General features: G+C 46.7%; 1 protein-coding gene across 1 annotated transcript in view; it reads left to right on the forward strand.

The window, feature by feature from the left end:
- LOC135057399 (uncharacterized) overlaps positions 1–24394 on the forward strand; it is a 76344-nt gene that overhangs the window by 29447 nt on the left and 22503 nt on the right. Inside the window, exons 2-3 of the mRNA XM_063963288.1 lie at positions 14470–14530; positions 16125–19986. Of these exons, the coding sequence (XP_063819358.1) occupies positions 14470–14530; positions 16125–19986 (3923 nt within the window). The remainder of the gene's footprint in view (positions 1–14469; positions 14531–16124; positions 19987–24394) is intronic.

A 24394-nucleotide genomic window follows, 5' to 3' on the forward strand; every position in this document is an offset into this window, starting at 1 on the left:
TTTAGCGGAAATTTTGAAATGTGACTCTTGGATTAGCGCGACATCTACTCTGTCAGCCCATAGGGACCGCAATAGAGATGATCTTTTCTCTGGGACATTAAGGCCTTTCGCATTAATTGATGTTATTTTAATTCTTCCGGGGGGGGGTCATGGTGGGTATGAGTCATGAAGGGGGGTTGCACGTCTGGAATGGTCAAGGAGGGGGGGGGGGGTATGGGGAAGGCGTGAAAAGGGTAAAACATGGGAAAAAGGTAAACAACAACATTAACATTTAGATAACCCGCATTGAGGACACCAAGCCAATTAAGGGTTGGTGACCTAAGAGGCATTTCTGCCAAGGGCGGGTGAAGGGCGGTTAAGGGAGCTTCCGCCAAGGGCATTTTGTCAATAATCAAAAGTTGAGCTAAAGTAAACAAACATACATAATGTTAGATAATTGTAAACTGTTAAGTATAATCTATAAATTGTAAACTGTAAACCTCGCTAAACTGTATGTTGCACCGAGTGGTTGGTTGCAGTAAGTCTCATGTTCAGTGAGCTTCGTTTTGCAGTCCGTACCTCAAAGTGGAGTAAGGGGTCAAGACCCCGCAACGGCTAAATGTCGAATAAAGGTCCACCAGAGGTATAAGGTAATCCCACACTGCGTACATGAAGCCGTGACCCTCCTTTATTGTTCCATCGGATGGCTCGTGAATCCTCACCTAGGGGGGGATCCTTTGGAGTTTCTTTTGCTGCAAGGGATCTCATGATCAAAAAGTACGCATTTGCAATCGATGACTCGTGACATAACAGGGGAGGGGGACATGGCCCCAACGACAGCGAGATGTCGGTTCAGAGGTCATCAGTGATGTGAAATTATATCACGCTATGATCTAGGAGACTTTGTCCATTCGCCATTTTTCTGTCAGGTATCGCGTAAGTCCCTGTCGGGGGGGGGGGGGTCCGTTGGAGTTCCTTTTCCCAGCTCTCCGCACCTCTGTCCAGGGTGCCCCAGTGCGCAAGGGTTGAAAAGATGGCAGCTCTGGGGTGGGAAAGTCCCAGTCACGTAGATCTGGTTTCGGAATGCCCAGTCCTGTACAGAATTCCGGGAAATCCGAAAATGAGTTAAGGGTGTGGGTTTTCCCCAATTGGGAGACTTGGAGATTGAAGGGAAAGCCCCATCGATATTTCAACTGGCGTTTACGGAGTTCATCCGTTAGGGGCTTTAGGGCCTTCCGCTGTTGGAGTGTGTGCCAGGACAAATCTTGGTATATCTGGATCATTAAACCGTTGAAATCAACTCCGTCGAGTTGGCGGACTTTGCGCATGATGTCATCCTTTTGGGAAAAATAGTGCAATCTGCAGATCACATCCCGTGGTCTGTCCGCAGAGAGACCTCTTGGTTTTAGGGCTCTGTGAGCTCTATCGAAAGTAATGGTATCGTTGGGATCATTGCCTAGGATCTCGTTAAAATTTTTTGTGAGGGCGTCAATCAAGCCCGTCTGAGGAACATCTTCCGGCAAGCCCCGTATACGGATATTGTTTCTCCTCCCTCTGTTATCCAAATCTGTTAAACGAGTTTGGAGTGAGCGGATCTCTGAGGACTGAGCATCAATGATGGTAGTCAGCGACTTTAAAAATGTGTCGGAGGAGTCCTGATGGTCTTCTAGGCTCGTCACCCGGTCCGAAATGTGGGAGATATCTTGTCTCACGGCCGCCAGCTCACGCCTCACTGTATCTTGTAGATCTTGCTTGGTGGGTAGGTTCATCATGTAAGCTAAGATGTCCTGTAAGTCCCTGTTTCCTGGGGAGCCGGTGCGTGACGCTTCCTCGCCTAGAGGAGGTGGGTGGGGGGTCTGTGGGGGTGCGAGGGCGTCTGCAGCAGGTGAGCTACCAGCCAAGGCGGGTGGGGTGGGTTGTAGAAAGGATCTCATGGCGGATTGTGATATGTTTCCTCGCGGAGTTGATGTTTCGGCCTTTTTGGAGGGCCTTTTGTTCCTGGTCATCACTCAATCAGCAGTGGTGGGGTTAGTTTCTCTAACTGCAAGTCAACGAGGTTAGATTTGTTTACATAGCTCACATAAGAATGCCTTCAGTGGAGCAGCTCCCTGTGGGTTGGCATCAGCAGGGCATTACGGTGGTCGCGACAACGACATCCAAGTGTGATATACGTCTGGAGGCGTCATTCACTCAGGATTCTGGAGAAACATTCAAATGATTAAGTGTGTTTAACTGTATTTCTTCGGTGAATTATCTTAAGGTAGCCACCAGGGGGAGCTTTCACTGTGGGTTATGGATCAGGGTCTATGCAAATGTCTGTCTCAGAGTCTCTCAGGTGCATAGATTAATTGAGTCCCCAGCTCCTGAAGAGTAGCTAGGCCGTGGCCCGCAGTGGGGGCTCCAAGGCCTCTCTCGGCTCCGCAAAATCCAGCCTCTGTGTTTCTAGTGGTGCCACTGAACAGGTAGGATTTGAGTGGGTACTGGGTTAGTTATAGTGGGCCTCAGTGGAGGTATTATTAATTGTATTAGGGCAGCAGCCTTTTGTATCAGAGGATGAGGCCTCTCAATATAGCAAATCAGGGGGTATTGTGTGGGCTGTAGTGCCCGCAGGACGGAGGGAGCACGGGCGGACACAGCCGCTGGCGGTAGTATCAGGCAGTCCGGGCAGCCGGACGTGTCGTGCCGTGTTGCAGGGCCGTGTGTGCGTCAGCGGTGTCGCGGGAGCCGCGGCCGCCTGGGGCCAGATCAGCAGCGGTGTCTCGGGCTCTGTACGTGGAGCAGACTCACCAAATGATGTAGTGTCGCCTCTCCGCTGTCCCGCTGAGGTCCAGGGGTATCAGGTGAGGCGTGTAGGGCCGCCAGGCGCCGTCGGGCTGCGAGGTCCACCTCCGGATATAGCGGTCCGGGCTCCTCTCCAAATCCAGGCCCCGGCTTCTATCCGGGGAGAAGGCCGCAGTCCGCAGAAGCGCTTATAAGCACTCCCCGACTCCGCGGGTCTCCCCAGGCTGTAGTGGTGGGATAGGAGGTGCTGTTGTGATACCTCCTGGCTGTGTGGAGGTTGATGAAAGGGGGTTTTCAGGCTTTAGTGGCGTGTTTACTTGGGGAGCTGAGGTGAAACACAGCCACCTTCCCTGCCAGCCAAGCCACGCCCCCTATGTGGAAGGTCTTAACCGACAGTGTCAACTCCTTACATAAAAGGTTCGATGACGCAGCAGCCTTGGGACAGCCGGGGTCTCAGCCCCCGCCTGCCCAGGCGACTCAGAAGCCGTCAGGGGCTCATAAACGCCCGCTAGCTCTGATGGTAGACACAGATGTCGACACGGAGTCTGACTCCAGTGTAGATGAGGATGAGACAAATGTACAGTCTACAAAAGCCATCCGATGCATGATTACTGCAATGAAAGATGTATTGCACATTTCTGATATTAACCCGGTTACCACCAAAAGGGGTATTATGTTTGGGGAGAAAAAGCAGCCAGTGACCTTTCCCCCATCTGATGAATTAAAGGATTTGTGTGAAGAAGCGTGGAGTTCCCCTGATAAGAAACTAGTGATTTCTAAGAGGTTACTGATGGCGTACCCTTTCCCGCCAACGGATAGGTTACATTGGGAAACATCCCCTAGGGTGGACAAGGCGCTAACACGCTTATCTAAAAGGGTGGCACTGCCGTCTCAGGATACGGCCGCCCTAAAGGATCCTGCGGATAGAAAGCAGGAAGCTATCCTGAAGTCTGTGTATACACACTCTGGTACTCTACTGAGACCTGCTATTGCTTCAGCCTGGATGTGTAGTGCTGCAGCAGCATGGACTGATACCCTGTCAGACAACATTGATTCCCTCGACAGGGATACTATTTTGCTAACCATCGAACATATAAAAGACGTCGTCTTATATATGCGGGATGCACAGAGGGACATTTGCCTGCTGGCATCTAGAATTAATGCAATGTCCATTTCTGCCAGGAGAGTATTATGGACTCGGCAGTGGACAGGTGATGCTGATTCTAAAAAACACATGGAGGTTTTGCCTTATAAGGGTGAGGAATTATTTGGGGGCGGTCTCTCGGACCTCGTATCCACAGCAACTGCTGGGAAGTCGACTTTTTTACCTCAGGTTCCCTCACAGCCTAAGAAAGCACCGTATTATCAAATGCAGTCCTTTCGGCCTCAGAAAGGCAAGCGGGTCAGAGGAGCATCCTTTCTGGCCAGAGGCAAGGGTAGAGGAAAGAAGCTGCACCAGGCAGCCAGTTCCCAGGAACAAAAATCCTCCCCTGCTTCCACTAACTCCGAAACTTCAGCAACCAGTGGGTTCGCTCACAAGTGGATCTCTGGGCTGTACAAATTGTATCTCAGGGATACAAGCTGGAGTTCGAGGCGACTCCCCCTCGCCGTTACCTCAAATCAGCCTTGCCAGCTGCTCCCAGGGAAAGGGAGGTAGTACTGGCGGCAATTCATAAGCTGTACCTCCAGCAGGTGATAATCAAGGTCCCCCTCCTTCAACAGGGCAGGGGTTACTATTCCACAATGTTTGTGGTACCGAAACCGGACGGTTCGGTGAGACCCATCCTGAATTTAAAATCCTTGAACACTTATATAAAGAAGTTATTGCAAGCCTGGAAGAGGGGGATTTTATGGTGTCGCTGGACATCAAGGATGCTTACTTGCATGTCCCCATTTACCCACTTCACCAGGAGTACCTCAGGTTTGTGGTACAGAACTGTCATTACCAATTCCAGACGTTGCCGTTTGGTCTCTCCACGGCTCCGAGAATATTTACCAAGGTAATGGCCGAAATGATGATACTCCTTCGAAGAAAGGGAGTTATAATTATCCCGTACTTGGACAATCTCCTCATAAAGGTGAGGTCCAAAGAGCAGTTGTTGGTCAGCGTAGCACTCTCTCAGGAAGTGTTGCAACAGCACGGCTGGATTCTGAATATTCCAAAGTCGCAGCTGATTCCTACGACGCGTCTGCTTTTCCTGGGAATGATTCTGGACACAGAACAGAAGAAGGTGTTTCTCCCGGAGGAGAAGGCCCAGGAATTGTCATCTCTGGTCAGGGACCTCCTGAAACCAAAACAGGTGTCGGTGCATCACTGCACGCGAGTCCTGGGAAAGATGGTGGCTTCTTACGAAGCAATTCCCTTCGGCAGGTTCCATGCAAAGATCTTTCAGTGGGATCTGTTGGACAAATGGTCCGGATCGCATCTTCAGATGCATCGGTTGATCACCCTGTCCCCAAGGGCCAGGGTGTCTCTGCTGTGGTGGCTTCAGAGTGCTCATCTTCTCGAGGGACGCAGGTTCGGCATACAGGACTGGGTCCTGGTGACCACGGATGCAAGCCTCCGAGGATGGGGGGCAGTCACTCAGGGAAGAAACTTCCAAGGACAGTGGTCAAGTCTGGAGACTTCTCTACACATAAATATATTGGAACTAAGGGCCATCTACAACGCCCTGAGTCAAGCAGAGCCCCTGCTTCAAAACCAATCAGTACTGATTCAGTCAGACAACATCACGGCGGTCGCCCATGTAAACCGCCAGGGCGGCACAAGAAGCAGGATGGCAATGGCAGAAGCCACAAGGATTCTTCGATGGGCGGAGAATCACGTGCTAGCACTGTCAGCAGTGTTCATTCCGGGAGTGGACAACTGGGAAGCAGACTTCCTCAGCAGGCACGACCTCCACCCGGGAGAGTGGGGACTTCATCAAGAAGTCTTCACACAGATTGTAAATCGTTGGGAACTGCCACAGGTGGACATGATGGCGTCCCGCCTCAACAAAAAGCTAAAAAAATATTGCGCCAGGTCACGGGACCCTCAGGCGATAGCTGTGGACGCACTAGTGACACCGTGGGTGTACCAGTCGGTTTATGTGTTCCCTCCTCTTCCTCTCATACCCAAGGTACTGAGGATAGTAAGAAAGAGAGGAGTAAGAACTATACTCATCGGTCCGGATTGGCCAAAAAGAACTTGGTACCCAGAACTACAAGAAATTATCTCAGAGGACCTATGGCCTCTGCCTCTCAGACAGGACCTGTTACAGCAGGGGCCCTGTCTGTTCCAAGACTTACCGCGGCTGCGTTTGACGGCATGGCGGTTGAACGCCGGATCCTAACGGAGAAGGGCATTCCGGATGAAGTGATTCCTACGCTGATAAAAGCTAGGAAGGATGTGACAGCAAAGCATTATCACCGCATATGGCGGAAATATGTTGCTTGGTGTGAGGCCAGGAAGGCCCCAACAGAGGAATTCCAGCTGGGTCGATTTCTGCACTTCCTACAGTCAGGGGTGACTATGGGCCTAAAATTGGGGTCCATAAAGGTCCAGATTTCGGCCCTATCTATTTTCTTTCAAAAAGAACTGGCTTCACTGCCTGAAGTTCAGACGTTTGTTAAGGGAGTGCTGCATATTCAGCCCCCTTTTGTGCCTCCAGTGGCACCTTGGGATCTTCACGTTGTGTTGGATTTCCTGAAATCACACTGGTTTGAGCCACTTAAGACCGTGGAGCTAAAGTATCTCACATGGAAGGTGGTCATGCTGTTGGCCTTAGCTTCAGCTAGGCGTGTGTCAGAATTGGCGGCTTTGTCATGTAAAAGCCCATATCTGATCTTTCATATGGACAGGGCAGAGTTGAGGACTCGTCCCCAATTTCTCCCTAAGGTGGTATCAGCGTTTCATTTGAACCAGCCTATTGTGGTGCCTGCGGCTACTAGGGACTTGGAGGACTCCAGATTGCTTGATGTAGTCAGGGCTTTGAAAATCTATGTAGCCAGGACGGCTGGAGTCAGGAAAACTGACTCGCTGTTTATCCTGCATGCACCCAACAAATTGGGTGCTCCGGCTTCAAAGCAAACTATTGCGCGCTGGATCTGTAACACGATTCAGCAAGCTCATTCTGCGGCAGGGTTACCGCATCCTAAATCAGTAAAAGCCCATTCCACAAGGAAGGTGGGCTCTTCTTGGGCGGCTGCCCGAGGGGTCTCGGCTTTACAGCTTTGCCGAGCTGCTACTTGGTCGGGTTCAAACACATTTGCTAAGTTCTACAAGTTTGATACCCTGGCTGAGGAGGACCTTGCCTTTGCTCATTCGGTGCTGCAGAGTCATCCGCACTCTCCCGCCCGTTTGGGAGCTTTGGTATAATCCCCATGGTCCTTACGGAGTTCCCAGCATCCACTAGGACGTCTGGGTAAAGGGACTATCTGGGTAAAGGGACGTTTATGGGACCCTGAAGGGTCTTGTGACACCGTAAGAGCCATGGATTGACTCCCTGCTTGGTCTTTGGACTCTGCCCTGTCCAATCTCTTATGTCAGGGGTGGGGAACCTTTTTTCTACCGAGGGCCATTTGGCTATTTATAAAATCCTTCGGGGGCCATACAAAAATTCTCAACTTAAAAAATGACCCTGCCCCCCAGCAGGTCTGCCCCATAGAGGTACTGTGTGCCCAAAAATTGGGTGTGGCCAGTTAAAATGGGACGTGATACACATATGCCCCCAATAGTGCAGTGCCAGATCCACAATTGCCCCCACAGTGCCAGGTATACAAATGCCCTTCACAGTGCCAGGTATACAAATGCCCCCACAGTGCCAAGTATACAAATGCCCCTCACAGTGCCAGGTGTGCAAATGCCCTTCACAGTGCCAGGTATACAGATGCCCCCACAGTGCCAGGAATACAGATGCCCCCCACAGTGCCAGGTATACAGATGCCCCTCACAGTGCCAGGTATACAGATGTACCCACACTGCCAGGTATACAGATGCCCCCACAGTGCCAGGTATACAAATGCCCCACAGTGCCAGGTATAGAGATGCCCCTCACAGTGCCAGGTATACAAATGCCCCTCACAGTGCCAGGTATACAGATGTCCCCACAGTGCCAAGTATACAGATGCCCCCACAGTGCCAGGTATACAAATGCCCCCACAGTGCCAGGTATACAGATGACCCCACAGTGCCAGGTATACAGATGCCCCCACAGTGCCAGGTATACAAATGCCCCTCACAGTGCCAGGTATACAGATGCCCCCACAGTGCCAGTTATACAGATGCCCCCACAGTGCCAGGTATACAGATGCCCCCCACAGTGCCAGGTATACAAATGCCCCCCACAGTGCCAGGTATACAGATGCCCCCACAGTGCCAGGTATACAAATGCCCCCTACAGTGCCAGGTATACAGATGCCCCCCCCCCTTCCGTGCTACTTACCGCTCCTTTCGGCGGGACACGGAGGAGAGCGCGGCTATGTTGGGCAGCGGCGTCTAGAGCTCCTGATTGGCTGCCGGTCCGCGAGCTCTGATTGGCTCACGAACTGGCGGCTGGTTTCAAGTTCTACACGCCGCCGCGCTCTCCTCCCTGTCCTGACACTGACAGCTGAGACACGCTGCCGCCGGACTGAGCGGCGGCCTGTCTCACTGGGAGAAGCGGGTGGGCCGGAGCAAACGGCTTCGCGGGCCTTATACAGCCCGCGGGCCGGAGGTTCCCCACCCCTGTCTTATGTAATAAAGCCACACTAGCATTCAAAACATTCCACATGTCCACTAAATCTGCCGTCGGCTGTGCCGACGGAGACACTACCACCATCTGCTCTGCTTCCTCCCTAGACAAGCCTTCCGCTACAGACATGTCGACACACGCATACTGAGACCCCCCACACACACTGGGATTTATGGATATGGGGACAGACCCACTATAAGGCCCTTTGGACAGACAGAGAGAAAGTGTGCCAGCACACACCCAGCGCCACTTCGTTCTGAAACAAGGTCCCAGACCTGTAAGCTCTTTTTATAACAAATTTAGCACCAAATCAATGTGCCCCCCCCCCCCCTCGTTTTTGCCCCATGTTACTTGTACAGCAGGGGAAGAGTCCGGGAGCAGCTTCTCTGCAGCAAGCTGTGGAGAAAATGGCGCTGGTTAGTACTGAGGGATCAAGCTCCGCCCCCTCGATGGCGGGCTTCGGTCCCGCTATTTGTTTATACTGGCGGGGTTTTTATACATACTGCCTCTGCAGTGTCTATATATCTGTGCCAGTCTAATATGAGGCCATAATTGCTGCCCAGGGTGCCCCCCCTGCACCCTGCACCCTTGCTGTGCCTTGTGTTTGTGTGGGAGCAATGGCGCACAGCGCAACCGCTGCGCAGTACCTCATGAAGATCTGAAGTCTTCTGTCGCCTTTGATGCCTTCTTGTTTCCTATACTTACCCGGCTTCTATCTTCCGGCGCTGTGAGGAGGACGGCGGCGCGGCTCTGGGACGAACAGAAAGGACGACACCTGTGTTCTGACCCTTTGGAGCTAATGGTGTCCAGTAGCCTAAGAAGCAGAGCCCATCAGTCCAGGAAAGTTGGTCTGCTTCTCTCTCCTCAGTCCCCCGAAGCAGGGAGCCTGTTGCCAGCAGTGCTCCCTGAAAATAAAAAACCTAACAAAAGTCTTTTCTAGAGAAACTCAGTAGAGCTCCCCTGCAGTGCATCCAGTCTCCTCTGGGCACAGGATCGGACTGAGGTCTGGAGGAGGGGCATAGAGGGAGGAGCCAGCTCACGCCCATTAAAAGGTCTTAAAGTGCCCATGTCTCCTGCGGAGCCCGTCTATACCCCATGGTCCTTACAGAGTCCCCAGCATCCTCTAGGATGTAAGAGAAAGGCAGATTACAGGTGCTGTTATTTAATTAGCCTAGCTTCTGGCAGACAGCTATTTGAGGCAAAACCTGGACTGGACCCTTCAGTCCTGCTGCTGCTGCTCTACACCTGGGAAATCCCCTTGTTCCACATTAACCTCATGTGGAACTATGCTATCCCTGCCACAGTATGTTTTGTCAATTTAATTGTTTTGGAGGCCAAAATGGTGTTAAGATTTGGGATAAATGTAATAGGGTGTGAGAATCCGGAGGTGCGGGAGTTTGTGCGAGAATGCCCATATGTTTAAAGCAGCAATCATTAACAAGGCAAAACCAACCAGGTTTTTGCCTTGGAAATGATTGGGTTTGGTCTGATATGCCAGAGGTCAGAATACCGACCACGGCATCCCGATGGTGAGAATCCCAACAGGGAAAAGATAAGTATACTTACCTTTTCCCAGTGCCCCCAATCTCTAACACTCCTTTCCCGCAGCCTAAACCTAACCCCCCCCCCCCCCCCCTCCCCACAGCCTAACCCTAACCTTCCTCCAGCAGCTTAAACCTAACCTCCGTTCCTTGCACCGTGGTTTACCTCTCCGATGGCCTGGCAAACACTCGTTCAGGATCCTAGTCAGGATGCCGACGCCGGCATTCCGAGCAGTGTCAGGATTCCGGCATCAGTTCTTCGACTGCCGTGATACCGACTGGATCCCAAATGATTTCCACTTTAAAAATACAGGCATTCTCGCACAAAATCTCGCACCCTATTACATTTAGCCTACGGTGTTCATTCAAAATCTTGATTTAGATTATGTATCAAAAAATCTGCATTTCTTTGTATATCAGATATTCTTCGCTTGATATGATTTCTTACTAAATATAGAGATAAAAGGTATCCAGTTATCAGAGTGGTAAATAGTTTTCTTATTCTTCGCTAGAACCGGTAAAGGTATTAGCACATGGCTGGATTAACAGTGGGGCGGATGGAGCTGCAGCGTATTGCGTAACTGTATACATTTAAATACAAAATTATGTACATGTCAAAATGATATAAATTGTAGTACTATAAGTTCTTTTCTTGTTTGTCTCTAAATATATGAAATGTCATATTCTGCGTAGGCTGCATGGAGACACGATTCACATCATCATGGTGCAGTCTCCAGCTGCTGTCGGGATGGCACTGTTGGCATTCTGACTGCCGGTTCCTGACCACATCCCTTTTCTCTGGCTTCTACAGTCCTAATATTGTTACACAATGCATCAAGTGTTACATAACGCTCACTGCATTTCAATATCAAAACGAAGAATTGGTCCATGCATAGATCTGTATTTATAGGTGAAATGGGCAGATGCAGCATAGGGTATGGCAGAGAAATGGCTTTATATTGGTTTATTTTCAGTATTTATTTAAAAGAATGAAGTGTCATATAAAGGGACCTGAGCCCTTGGACTGCAGAATCTCTAATTAGGGTGTTATTATGTGCAGTGCCCAGGAAACAGTAAATATAAGTACAGTATGTAACCACGTACACCAGCGGTGGCCAACCCACGTCTCTCGAGCCGCATGCGGTTCTTTCATCCGCTGCATGCGGCTCGTTCGGCTCGTGCCCACCGCTGCCCCCAGCCCCAGACACATGCATGCCTCTCCGGCGGCGCGTCTCTCTTCAATTCGGTGCCGGCCTGCGAGCCAATCAGAGCTCGCGGACCGGCAGCTAAGGCTCCATGTTGGCTGCCGGACCGCGAGCTTTGATTGGCTCACAGACCGGCGCCTAATTGAAGAAAGACACTGGCGCCAGAGAGTGAGCAGCAGCAGCGTGGGGTGCAGGGGGGCTGGTGAGCACTGTGTGGACATGTGTAGCAGGCACTGGGGGCATAGCAGGCACTGGGGGCATAGCAGGCACTGGGGGCATCACAGGCACTGTGGGGACATGTGTATCTGGCACTGGGGCCATATCTGGAACTGGGGGCATAGCAGGCACTGTGGGGACATGTGTATTTGGCACTGGGGGCATAGCAGGCACTGTGGGGACATGTGTATCTGGCACTGGTGCATAGCAGGCACTGTGGGGACATGTGTATCTGCACTGGGGGCATATCTGGCACTGGGGGCATAGCAGGCACTGTGGGGACATGTGTATCTGGCACTGGTGCATAGCAGGCACTGTGGGGACATGTGTATCTGCACTGGGGGCATATCTGGCACTGGGGGCATAGCAGGCACTGTGGGGACATGTGTATTTGGCACTGGGGGCATATCTGGCACTGGGGGGCATAGCAGGCACTGTGGGGACATGTGTATCTGGCACTGGTGCATAGCAGGCACTGTGGGGACATGTGTATCTGCACTGGGGGCATATCTGGCACTGGGGGCATAGCAGGCACTGGGGGCATAGCAGGCACTGTGAGGACATGTGTATCTGGCACTGAGGGCATAGCAGGCACTGGGGGCATATCTGGAACTGGGGGCATAGCAGGCACTGTGGGGACATGTGTATCTGCACTGGGGGCATATCTGGCACTGGGGGCATAGCAGGCACTGTGGGGACATGTGTATCTGGCACTGGGGGCATAGCTGGCACTGTGGGGACATATGTATCTGGCACTAAGGGGCATAGCAGGCACTGAGGGGACATGTGTATCTGGCACTGGGGGCATAGCTGACACTGTGGGGGCATATGTATCTGGCACTGTGGAGACATGTGTATCTGGCACTGGAGGCATATATGTATCTGGCACTGTGGGGGCATATATGTATCTGGCACTGTGGAGGCACCCATTTTTGTTTTTTTGTATGTGGCACTGTACTGGGGCATTATATGTATGTGGCACTGTACAACATGACGAAAAACGAGATTATGATATAAGATCATACTTCTACAAACATCATACCGAAAGGTGTGCACACAAAAATGGGGTGTGGCTTTGTGACAACTAGGCCACGCCCCCACATTTGCGCGTGCGCCTCATAGTGGCTCTTGATCTTGACTACAGATATTTTCTGGCTCTTTGCCTCTGACTGGTTGGCCACCCCTGACGTACACACCTAGGATATAAACGACCCGCAGATCCTTCAAGTTCAAAAACACTCATTGTAAGCACATCCACGCCGTCCATTACATACTGTATATATATATATATATATATATATATATATATATAAAAGATTTCCCCAGGGAGCTGAAATCGTTCTTTGGTATGCACAAATTTTGTTTGTATAATATAACAATCTTAAAAAAGAGATTTTTTATTTTAAAACACAGTAAATAAAACTGTTTACAATTGACCAAGATGACAATAAATGACAATAAATGATGTTCGTACAGACAATAGTTGTATTGGTAGTTCAAACAACATCAAGAGTGATCTTCCTTGAAGAAATGTCAGAAAACAATGTTTTAAACCAACGCGTTTCATCCTACAGACTTCATCAGGGGTATATTATAATGTTAGGCTAGGAGTGTTACTTACTGATGTGAGGCACTATTCAGTGGTCTGCTTTGTTCAAATTGACACTTGGATGATATCCAGTGATTAGCTGCTATATGGGCTTAATTTAATCCAATTGGCACTATTGCAGTGGTCCGCTTTGTTCAAATTGACATTTGGATGATATCCAGTGATTAGCTGCTCTATGGGCTTAATTTAATCTAATTGGCACTATTGCAGTGGTCTGCTCTGTTCACATTGACACTTGGACGATATCCAGTGATTAGCTGCTCTATGGGCTTAATTTAACCTAATTGATTCAAAATTACTTATGTAATTTCAAACCGGGCTTTGCTCAGTGGAAAATCACTAAAATGGGTCCCTTCTAATTTAAATTGATATTACATATGGTGAAATTTGGTCCGATACCATTTTAAGTATTGTTTATTTGCCTTTTGAAGACACGATAAGATGTATGTCCATATTGTGATTCTTTGATTAGAATATACCCCTGATGAAGTCTGTAGGATGAAACGCGTTGGTTTAAAACATTGTTTTCTGACATTTCTTCAAGGAAGATCACTCTTGATGTTGTTTGAACTACCAATACAACTATTGTCTGTACGAACATCATTTATTGCCATTTATTGTCATCTTGGGCAAATTGTAAACAGTTTTACTTACTGTGTTTTAAAATAAAAAAATCTCTTTTTTAAGATTGTTTTATTATACAAACAAAATTTGTGCATACCAAAGAACGATTTCAGCTCCCTGGGGAAATCTTTTTTTCTATATTGTCTGTAATAACATACCCCATCTAACAGGGGGTATTTTCCCTAAGGTGTAGCTCTTCACATTTCTAGCGCGAGAAAGGTCTTGTATCTCTCCAAATATATATATATATATATATATATATATATATAGTATTTATACACTGATCACTGGAACTGTTATGGACTATTTGCTGACATAAAGTAGTCCTCTGTCTGTCCCATCTGACTTCAGATTTTTTTTTTTTTTGTATCGTTCTTTATATAATTTGCAATCCCAGACTTAGTTTTTTTTGGTTGATGGAGTTGGAAACAGAGACTTCAGCACAGACTGAGACCCAAGAGAGCTGACGCTGAAATTCATCAGCTTGTTTTTGTCTGGTGCTCTCCTCGCATTGTAATGTCTGGCTGCTCAGCTAAAACCTTACTTTGCTCACAGGGCCAAGAAAAATAGTACATATTATCTGTAATGGGTTGTCGCTGACCCTCGTGCCCTTTTCTCATTGTTAGATACATCTGTCCCACATCTTCTGTTTGTCTTACAGGAATTGTGGCAAGTGTCAGCTACTGTGATAATTAGACATTAAACTAAAAAGAGGATTATCTATGCATCTGGTGATTTAAATGTTTTGAATATCATTAATATTTTCAGACTACCTGACGAAGTGTCTTTTTTTGTTCATAAAGATTTTCCATTTGAGACTTTCGTGCGATGTGCAAAGCGAAATAAGAACGGGTGCACCACTGAGTAAGTCGTTTATCAGACAAATTATTTTAGAAGTTAGAATACACTTATGTACTTGCTATATTCTAAAAGGTAGTGTACAAGAGAACCTATAGAACATAAAACTTAGACAATGCATAATGACCAGCAAATTCACAGATATATAAATTCTTTGGGCTTGATTCAATTTAATGTGATGAGGGATGTAAGCAGAAATCCTCTTGTCGGGCTTAACATCGCTGCCAATTGAATAGCTCCCAGACCTCCTTCCCTGTTAACATTTTGTTGAATTGAATTGAACCCTTAGTGGTTTTCAAGGTAACATGAGGTAATCGATGCCAGTACAGTGGCGTAATTATAGTGGCACAGAAGGCGTGAAAACTACAGGGCCTTGACAATGGATATGCTAGATTCCCCCATCTATGAGTCTCTAAGTTCAGAAACAGTGATGAGGGGCCAGGAAGCAGGAAATTCACTTTTCAACCCCTGGGGCAGCTTTAGGGCTTTTGGAGTTCACTGTATAAATGTATTTTGCGCCCCTTACATGCAGGTTGCCCCATGAAAAAATATCTCTTTATTTCTAAGGACTTTTACCACCCCCTCTTAAGGTGGGTACACACACTGGGCAACTTACTCTAGTTAACAATCAGCCCTATATAGCTGATTGCTAAATAGGGGAGATCGCCAGTGCATGCACACTGAACAATATCGATGAACGATATCGTTCAGTGACATCATCTCCTGCACTACCCGAACATGCAGCTCAACAATATAGTTAACATTGAGCTGCATGTTCGGTAGATCATAGATGAACGAGAACGACCTGGGGGTGCGCGCATCGTTTATCCATGCACATTGGACAATATGAACGATAGATCTTCCAAAAAAAGATCGTTATTGTTCATCTCGTCCTGTGTTGATGCCCAGTGTGTACGGCACTTGTGATTACACTCTTGTCAGTCTGCAGGAAAGAGGGGTCAATATTGTGAATGCTGTTTCAGTATTGCCCCTTTTGTCCTACAGTATACTTGTGATAGTCTCACTCCTGTGCTCATGTACTAACTAACCCTTACTTTTGTAGGGGCTGACAACTGCACTGTATGAAATCAATTACATTTTCTCCAAAGTACCCAAAGATCCTAAACTGTGATTTGCTGTTATGTTTCACAGTAGGAAATGCAACAAGTACATCCCATGAGTACACTTCATGTGCATGTTGTATCATCACCCACACTGAGCATGATACACTGCTTATGGCAAAGGCACAGAAAACGCAGCTCACCTCTACTGCAGAGCCCCAAACTAGTGGTTGGGGTAATATTAACTCAAGAGCATTACATAAGCTTGACAGAGTTTTAAATACTTTTAGATTAATATGTGACCCTAATTTTGTATAATTTAAATTGTAGGCAATTTCTTTTAAACGTAAGTTAACATAAGTATGTGCACTGATTCTTACTGTACATATATGTATTAGTGAATGAATGTTGTCTGTATGTATTTTAGCCTTAATAATGATTTTTTTAGTGGTAAATTTTGATTGCCGACAGACAATGCAAAAAATTGTCTAGTGTATGCTTTGTTTAGTCAGTTATATCTCCAGATTTTTTATTTACAGCATTGCCACAGAAAATGGTAAACAATGTATTGAGCTTCCAACTTCCCACATCCATGACTCCAAGATGCTACTTCAACTGGACACAAAGGACCATGAGGTTATCATGGTTGCAGATGGCTCTGCTAAGACGTCATTGTATCACGTTACCACGGAAACTGATATTGATACTACTGCAGAACTGTTACCATCCGGGGGGAGCCAAAGTCATCATCATGCCACGAGAAGTGCAGTCAGTGAGACTTTGCCCCCACAACCCAAGCACGCTGTTTGTCCTATAAAGTTTAATGATAACTTAATTGAGAACTCTTCAAATAAACATCCTCAAGGGAAACCTACGGCAAGTACTACACAGCCATTCTGTTTCGGGATATCCGCTGATAAACAGAAAAAAATCCCAATTTCTGTGATTGTTGAAAAAGGATCTAAGTTTGTGACGTCAGAAGATGAGAACTTCACCAACTGGGAATACAACATAGAACATTTGGAAACTTCCACATCTCAAAATCTAAGGCTGACTTTTGTGGACTTTCAGAAGATTAACCTTTCAAATGATCTTACTGAAATAAAATCTATAGATATGAAAGAACCAAATCAGGAAATTTCTGATCAACCAAACAGAATGGAGTCTACAGTAAATCCAGCTGAACCATGCAATAAAATACCAAAGGATCAATTGGATATTGGTGAATCAGAGTCTCCAGTCATTGACACAACTGATCTCTACAATGATGTACTTGACACATCGCTGACATCTAAAACTGAAACTGATGAACAGTTTGAAGGGTATTCACAATGTTTGTCAGACCTCAGTCAAACCATGAGTGTTGATCGTTTTACTGATTTAGGTTTCCCTGAAGAAAAAAAGATCTTATTGCTTAAATACACTGAATGGCAAGTTTTCCATAGCAATATAAACATGTATACTGATCAAAATTTAGATGGCCACAGCTCTGCGGAAACAACAGAAAACTATCGTCACATTGATATGGATCATAAAAATAGCTCTGTAAATCATAGAAATGTTGATATTGACCATCAAGCTGATGGACTTTGTGCAGAAGTAAATCAAAGTGAAGAAGAGATATATTGTTTTAAGCCTAAAAGGCAAGAGAGCCATTTTGGTTATAACAATGTTAATGACAAGAAAGAACAAAAGATAAACACTGGAAATAATGGTATTAACTTCACTGATCCGAAAACATGCTCTAAAGAAACAGATAAAAGACCTGAAACGATTATGATGGTAGAACACAGAGGTATCAACAATAGTCTATTCGGTCAAGACACACCCACTTCTCCAGAATGTTGTACTAGCAAGGCTGGAGACGTTACTCTTTTAAGTTCTTTTAAGACATTATTACATGATAGCAATGTTGATAGCAATATTAACAGAAGCAAACTGTCCAATCAGCTGACTCCAGAAGCATGTTCTTCTAAAGAAGTGCTGTCATCTTCATTTAAAGACACTGAAGAACAAGCCTACATTTGCTATAAGAAAGCAGTTGTTGATAGCATAGGGCTCATTGGTGGTAACAAGATGGACAATAAAGTTCCAGATGGAAAGACACGGATGCTGTTTACTTCACTTAGCCTGGAACCAGACACATACCACACCAAAATGCAGAACAAATTGCCAGATAGTAGAGTTGCATGTGTATGTGGGAATGGATTCCAGAATGAAGTGGATGGCACTAGATACGTTTCTGAAGACAGACATGTCAGACAGCCACATATTGTGATAGCAAAACTAAGCAGTAGTACATCCCAACCGGGTACCAATACTTCCTCAGGATCTCAATCCATTTTTTCAGAATCTAGGAATGAGAGATGCGACTGCGATGTGACGTTGCACAATTGTATCAATATATTCCAACAGGAAGATATTGATCCTTATGCCAAGACATTGCTTGATGAACTTCATGAAGAAATTGAACCTCCTGATGGTCAATTGATCCAAGTTTCCCTAAATTCTAAGATTACTGATGCTATGCAATATATGGATCATGAGAATGGCATTACATTAAATGAAGAACAAATAACCAAAACAGTGTCTTCACATAACATAATGTCAGAGACAGGGGAAATAAAACTGCTGAAAGAAAACCCACAAAATAATATTACACATGACATTGCTTTATACACAGAGTCTAATAGTGGCAACAAAGATTCAATTAGAAGCTCTGTAGAGACAGATAACGGAAACCATTTAATCTTCAATGCAGAATTTGAAAACATCACGCCTGATCCAAATTTTCTTTACACCGACAGCATTATTTCTTCTGGTAATTCTGTACATCAGTGCATGTCATCCAATTCTCATCCATCCTATCTGTGCACAACTAACTCTCCTGATCCACCCTACCAGTGCACAACCAACTGTTCTGATCCATCCTGCCTGTGCACAATTACTTCTCCTGATCCATCTTACCAGTGTACCACCACTTCTCCTGATTCATTATACCAGGGCACAACCAGCTCTTCTGATCCATCCTATCAATATACAACCACCTCTTGTGATTCATTATACCAGGGCACAACTAGCTTTTCTGACCCATCCTATCAATGTACAACCACCCCTGCTGATTCACTCTACCAGTACACAACCACTTCTGCTGATCCATCTTACCAGTGCATAACCACCTCAGCTTGTTCAACCGACCAGTTCCAGTGCATAACAACCTCTTCTGACCCATCCTACCAGTGCACAATTACCTCTGCTGATCCATCTTACCAATGCACAACCACCTCTGCTGATCCATCTAACCAATGCATAACCACCTCTGCTGATCCATCTTACCAATGCACAACCACTTCTCCTGACCCATCCTACCAGTGCACAATTACCTCTGCTGATCCATCTTACCAATGCACAACCACCTCTGCTGATCCATCTAACCAATGCATAACCACCTCTGCTGATCCATCTTACCAATGCACAACCACTTCTCCTGACCCATCCTACCAGTGCACAATTACCTCTGCTGATCCATCTTACCAATGCAAAACCACCTCTGCTGACCCATCTAACCAATGCATAACCGCTGATCCATCTTACCAATGCACAACCACTACTGCCTATCCATCTTACCAGTGCACAGCCCCCTCTGCTGATCCATCTAACCAATGCATAACCACCTCTGCTGATCCATCTTACCAATGCACAACCACTTCTGCTGATCCATCTTATCAATGCACAACCACTTCTGCTGATCCATCTTACCAGTGCACAACCACCTCTGCTGATCCATCTAACCAATGCATAACCACCTCTGCTGATCCATCTTACCAATGCACAACCACTTCTCCTGATCCATCTTACCAGTGCACAACCACCTCTGCCAATCCATCTTACCAGTGCGCAACCACCTTCCCTGATTCAAGTTACCATTGCAAAACCATCTCTACAGATCTTTCCTACCACAGTACAGCTACCTATCCTGATCTTTCCTACCAGTGCACAGGCACCTCTGCTGATCTAATTTACCAGAACACAACCATCTCTCCTGATCCAAATTACCAGTGCATAGCCACCACTCCAGACATACCTGATTCATGCTACCAGAGAACAAGCAGCTCTACTGAGCTATTCAATCAATGCACCACAACTTTCCCAGATGCTCAGTTAATTGCTATAGTAAATGAGGCACGTGAGATACATCACATGACTCTGCAAAGCTCAGTCAAGGCACCAACACAAGATGAATATGGAAATATAATCAAACAGAATGAACATTATTTCCTGGAAGAATTGAGAAAAATATTCCTAGACCAACAAGGCAAAGGCCTCACACTTTTAGATTCTGGAATTGTTTTAACAAGAACAGTGAATCATTTGGGAGAAAATATTACCCTAGTTACACTGGTTAGTTGCTTTTATAAGATTCTTTTAAAATAAATGGTTCAGATTATCTATCTATCTATCTATCTATCTATCTATCTATCTATCTATCTATCTATCTATCTATCTATCTATCTATCTATCTATCTATCTCCGAAATCTCAAGTCACTTTTGAGCGTGACTAAGGGTGTGTACACATAGTGAGATCCTTGCTATGCCCGATTTTTACTTGCAATTTCCCTTGAACTCCCTGGAGCCCAGATAGCACAGATTTTGACTAACTTTTCTTGAGATGTGGACTATGGGGGTCATTCCGAGTTGTTCGCTCGTTGCCGATTTTCGCTATACTTTGATTAGTCGCTTACTGCGCATGCGCAAGGTTCGCAGAGGGCATGCGCTTAGTTATTTTACACAAAAGTTAGGTATTTTACTCACGGCATAACAAAGCTTTTTCATCGTTCTGCTGATCGGAGTGTGATTGACAGGAAGTGGGTGTTTCTGGGCGGAAACTGACCGTTTTCTGGGAGTGTGCGGAAAAACGCAGGCGTTTCAGGGAAAAACGCGGGAGTGGCTGGAGAAACGGGGGAGTGTCTGGCCGAACGCTGGGTGTGTTTGTGACGTCAAACCAGGAACGAAACTGACTGAACTGATCGCAATGTAGGAGTAAGTCTCGAGCTACTCAGAAACTGCTAAGAATTTTCTATTCGCAATTCTGCTAATCTTTCGTTTGCAATTCTGCTATGCTAAGATACACTCCCAGAGGGCTGCGGCTTAGCGTGTGCAATGCTGCTAAAAGCAGCTAGCGAGCGAACAACTCGGAATGAGGGCCCACGTGTGCTTACGATTTTGGCTTATGTGAGATTTTGGCTTATGTGAGATGTCATAGTGAGATAAACTAGATAGTACACCGATCTAGCAAGGATTGACTTGCATGCACAGTCTATCTTTTCTTGCGATGCCGACCTGGCGGGACCGCGCATTGGGATCGAATCGGGATCGCAAGGTGACTTTCACCTTGCAATCTGCACTAACTTTTCTTGCAATTTTGACTATATAGTCAAAATTTAAAGAAAATATCTCACCGTGTGTACACGCCCTAAGATAGTGACTCCTTTGCTTTCTGATGATTCAGTGTCAACAAATTTTGTTTCATGCCCAAAATCTTACAAATATTGCATAAAATGACCATGAGCTTTAAGGTGTTTATGAAACATTAATGCATTTCATGCTTGGACTTAAGGGCCCTACACACTGGCCGATTTTTTGAAAGATATGAACGATCTCGTTCATAAATGAACGAGAACTCGTTCATATCTTTCAGTGTGGAGACTCCTGCGATGAACGATGCGCGGCCCCGCGCTCGTTCATCGCTGGTCTCCCGTCGGCTGTGCATGCAGGCCAATATGGACGATCTCGTCCATATTTGCCTGCACTTCAATGCAGCCGCGTGACGGGGGGAGTGAAGAAACTTCACTCCCCCCGTCACTGCCCCCCCGCCGCTGGGTCGCTCGTCGGCCGTATCCGCCGTCGGGCAGCTCGGCGGCAGGTCGGCCAGTGAGAAGGGCCCTTTAGGCACCATCCCCAAAATATCTCATTATGCTATGCAAATATTCCAAATAGGGAAAAATCCAAAATACTTCTGGCCCCAAGCATTTCGGATATGGGATATTGAACCCATAATATACAATAATAGTTTATCTGCAGGTATGCTTTGCCAAACACAAAAATACCCTTCTTTCTTGTCCAATCATCTGTGATTTCAGACACCTTTATTAAAACCAATCACTCTCCCACACACACTCATTTACCATTTTATTGCTCATACTAATCCTGGAGATAAGAGGTACTCTAGCAGCAATAGGCATGCTGGAATTTGCAGTTCTACAAGTACCAGCATACCCAAACAATTTAAGTACCTGCTGCGGTGACAGTAGGCCAGCATGGCATGACCTAATGCTGGTAGGGGCTATTGCTGTTCATCCCACTGAGTTTGCTATCAGCCTAAGCAATGAGCGCTAGTGCTGATATTACTTTGGCGGTGAAGGGACATGTTTATTTTTACATGCGTTTATTTAACTATCATCATCAGCGTGGATCTTGAACCAGGGGTAGAGCATGTGTTTTGACAGGCACATTTTCAGCTGTCTCTACTTTTACATAGGCAGCAAGGTGATGCGGTTAATTTACCGGCAGTTGGGATCCTGGCTGTCAGAATACTGACGCCGGAATCCCAACACTGGTCACAATGCCGGCACCGGAACTCCAAAATGGTGAGAATACAGACGTTGATATTCCGACAGTCGAAATCCCAACCCATTTAAGTATAGTGGTGCAGTTAGGTTTAGGTCCAGGGATGAGGGTGGGGGGGATGGTTGGTGAAGCCGGAGTTTAGGGTTAGAGGTTGCAGGGGCAGGTAGTAGGGTTATGGTTAGGCATCTGCAGGAAGGCTTAGGGTTAGGTTGTGGGGGAGGTTTAGGTTTAGGCTGCGGGGAAGTGGGGTGAGGTTTAGGCACCCCTGCAGGGAGGTTAGGGTTAGTCACTATAGGAGGAGGATAGGGTTAGTTTGCGGGAAGGGAGGGTTAGGGGTTAAGGGGCGGGAGAGAACAGCCTTTAGTCACCCCTGTCGGCATATAAACCATCGAGTTCCTTGCCTCGGTCTGGGATCCCAGCTGTCGGCATTTCATGCTGAATCTGCAGCAAGTTATGTGACTCTTCCTTACTGTATTCACCTATATCAGTAGTTCTCAAACTTTCACTATCATGGTGCCCTTAGACCCTTAGCATCCTTTTCACTACACCCCTAGGCCAAGGAAGAGATTCCATTAGCAGAATGGCTCTGTCCATTAAAATCCCCAAATTGTACTTACTGTACCTGCCATCTTCAGGGTCAGTCTTGTGGTACTGCACATAGGGGGTAATCCCAAGTTGATCGCAGCAGGAATTCTGTTAGCAATTGGGCAAAACCATGTGCACTGCAGGGGAGGCAGATATAACATGTGCAGAGAGAGTTAGATTTGGGTGTGGTATGTTCAATCTGCAATCTAATTTGCAGTGTAAAAATAAAGCAGCCAGTATTTACCCTGCACAGAAATAAAATAACCCACCCAAATCTAACTCTCTCTGCAAATGTTATATCTGCCACACCTGCAGTGCACATGGTTTTGCCCAACTGCTAAAAAATTTCCTGCTGCGATCAACTTGGAATTACCCCCATAGTTATGCTTCTGTTTGCCCATGTAACTGCTGATTATCAGCCACCAGCACTGGCGTTTCCTATCACATGGAGCAGAAGAGAAGGAAAAGGGCATGAAGAGGGGAGAAGTGGAAGATTTAGGGGAGAAGGTGTGGTGCAAGTGGGTTGTTGGAGCAAATGGAAGGCAATGGAGGGGAAACAAATGGGGTAGGAACATAATGGGAGATATATTCACAGGAGATGGACAGAGAGGCACATGCAAGTTGGAGTCATAGAGATAACTAACAGATGGTGACACTGGATAGGCCAGCCTATCCAGGGGAGCCTCTGTGGGTGTAATAAGTAAGAAATGTGTTTCATTCTAAATAGGCCTTATGGCTAACACATTATTTGTGAGCATGCAAAGTATGGCAAAATCACAGATGTGTCCAACACTGTATCAGCCCCTGAATGTTACACATACTTTGGTGTCAGGGGGTAATTCAGAGTTGATTGCAGCAGCAAATTTGTTAGCAGATGGGCAAACCATGGGGGTAATTCCAAGTTGATCGCAGCAGGAAATGTTTTAGCAGTTGGGCAAAACCATGTGCACTGCAGGGGGGGCAGATATAACATTTGCAGAGAGAGTTAGATTTGGGTGGGTTATTTTGTTTCTGTGCAGGGTAAATACTGGCTGCTTTATTTTTACACTGCAATTTAGATTGAACTCACCACACCCAAATCTAACTCTCTCTGCACATATTATATCTGCCCCCCTCCCAGCAGTTCACATGGTTTTGCCCAACTGCTAACAAATTTGATGCGATCAACTCTGAATTAGGCCCTGAGTACCGTCCCATATAGGTAGGTTATTTAGTTCATACTTGTCTACATGTAAATGTCAGTGTTCGTTTAACGTATCTTCATTTAATTTACCTTCACACAACGATTTACAACACAATTATATTTTTATAAAAGACAAAACAGAAAAAAACTTCTAACTTTGGGGGCAATTCAGACTGGATCCACCCTGGCAGGCCCACTAAGATGATAACAGCATCTCTGGGCTGCGACCGCTTCTGCCTGATTGACAGACAGAGGCGGTCGCGGGGCGGGAGGGGGCATGCCAATAGTGTTAGAATGCTGTTGGCGGGGCGTGGTCTGGACAACACAGGCGTGTCCGGACTGTTGAGGGGGCGGGCCGCGGCAGATGTGTGACATCACATGCAGCCGCTGCGACCCGGGACACGGCGGGTAGC

This window comes from Pseudophryne corroboree, chromosome 3 (assembly GCF_028390025.1).
Source record: "Pseudophryne corroboree isolate aPseCor3 chromosome 3, aPseCor3.hap2, whole genome shotgun sequence".
Lineage (NCBI taxonomy): Eukaryota > Metazoa > Chordata > Amphibia > Anura > Myobatrachidae > Pseudophryne > Pseudophryne corroboree.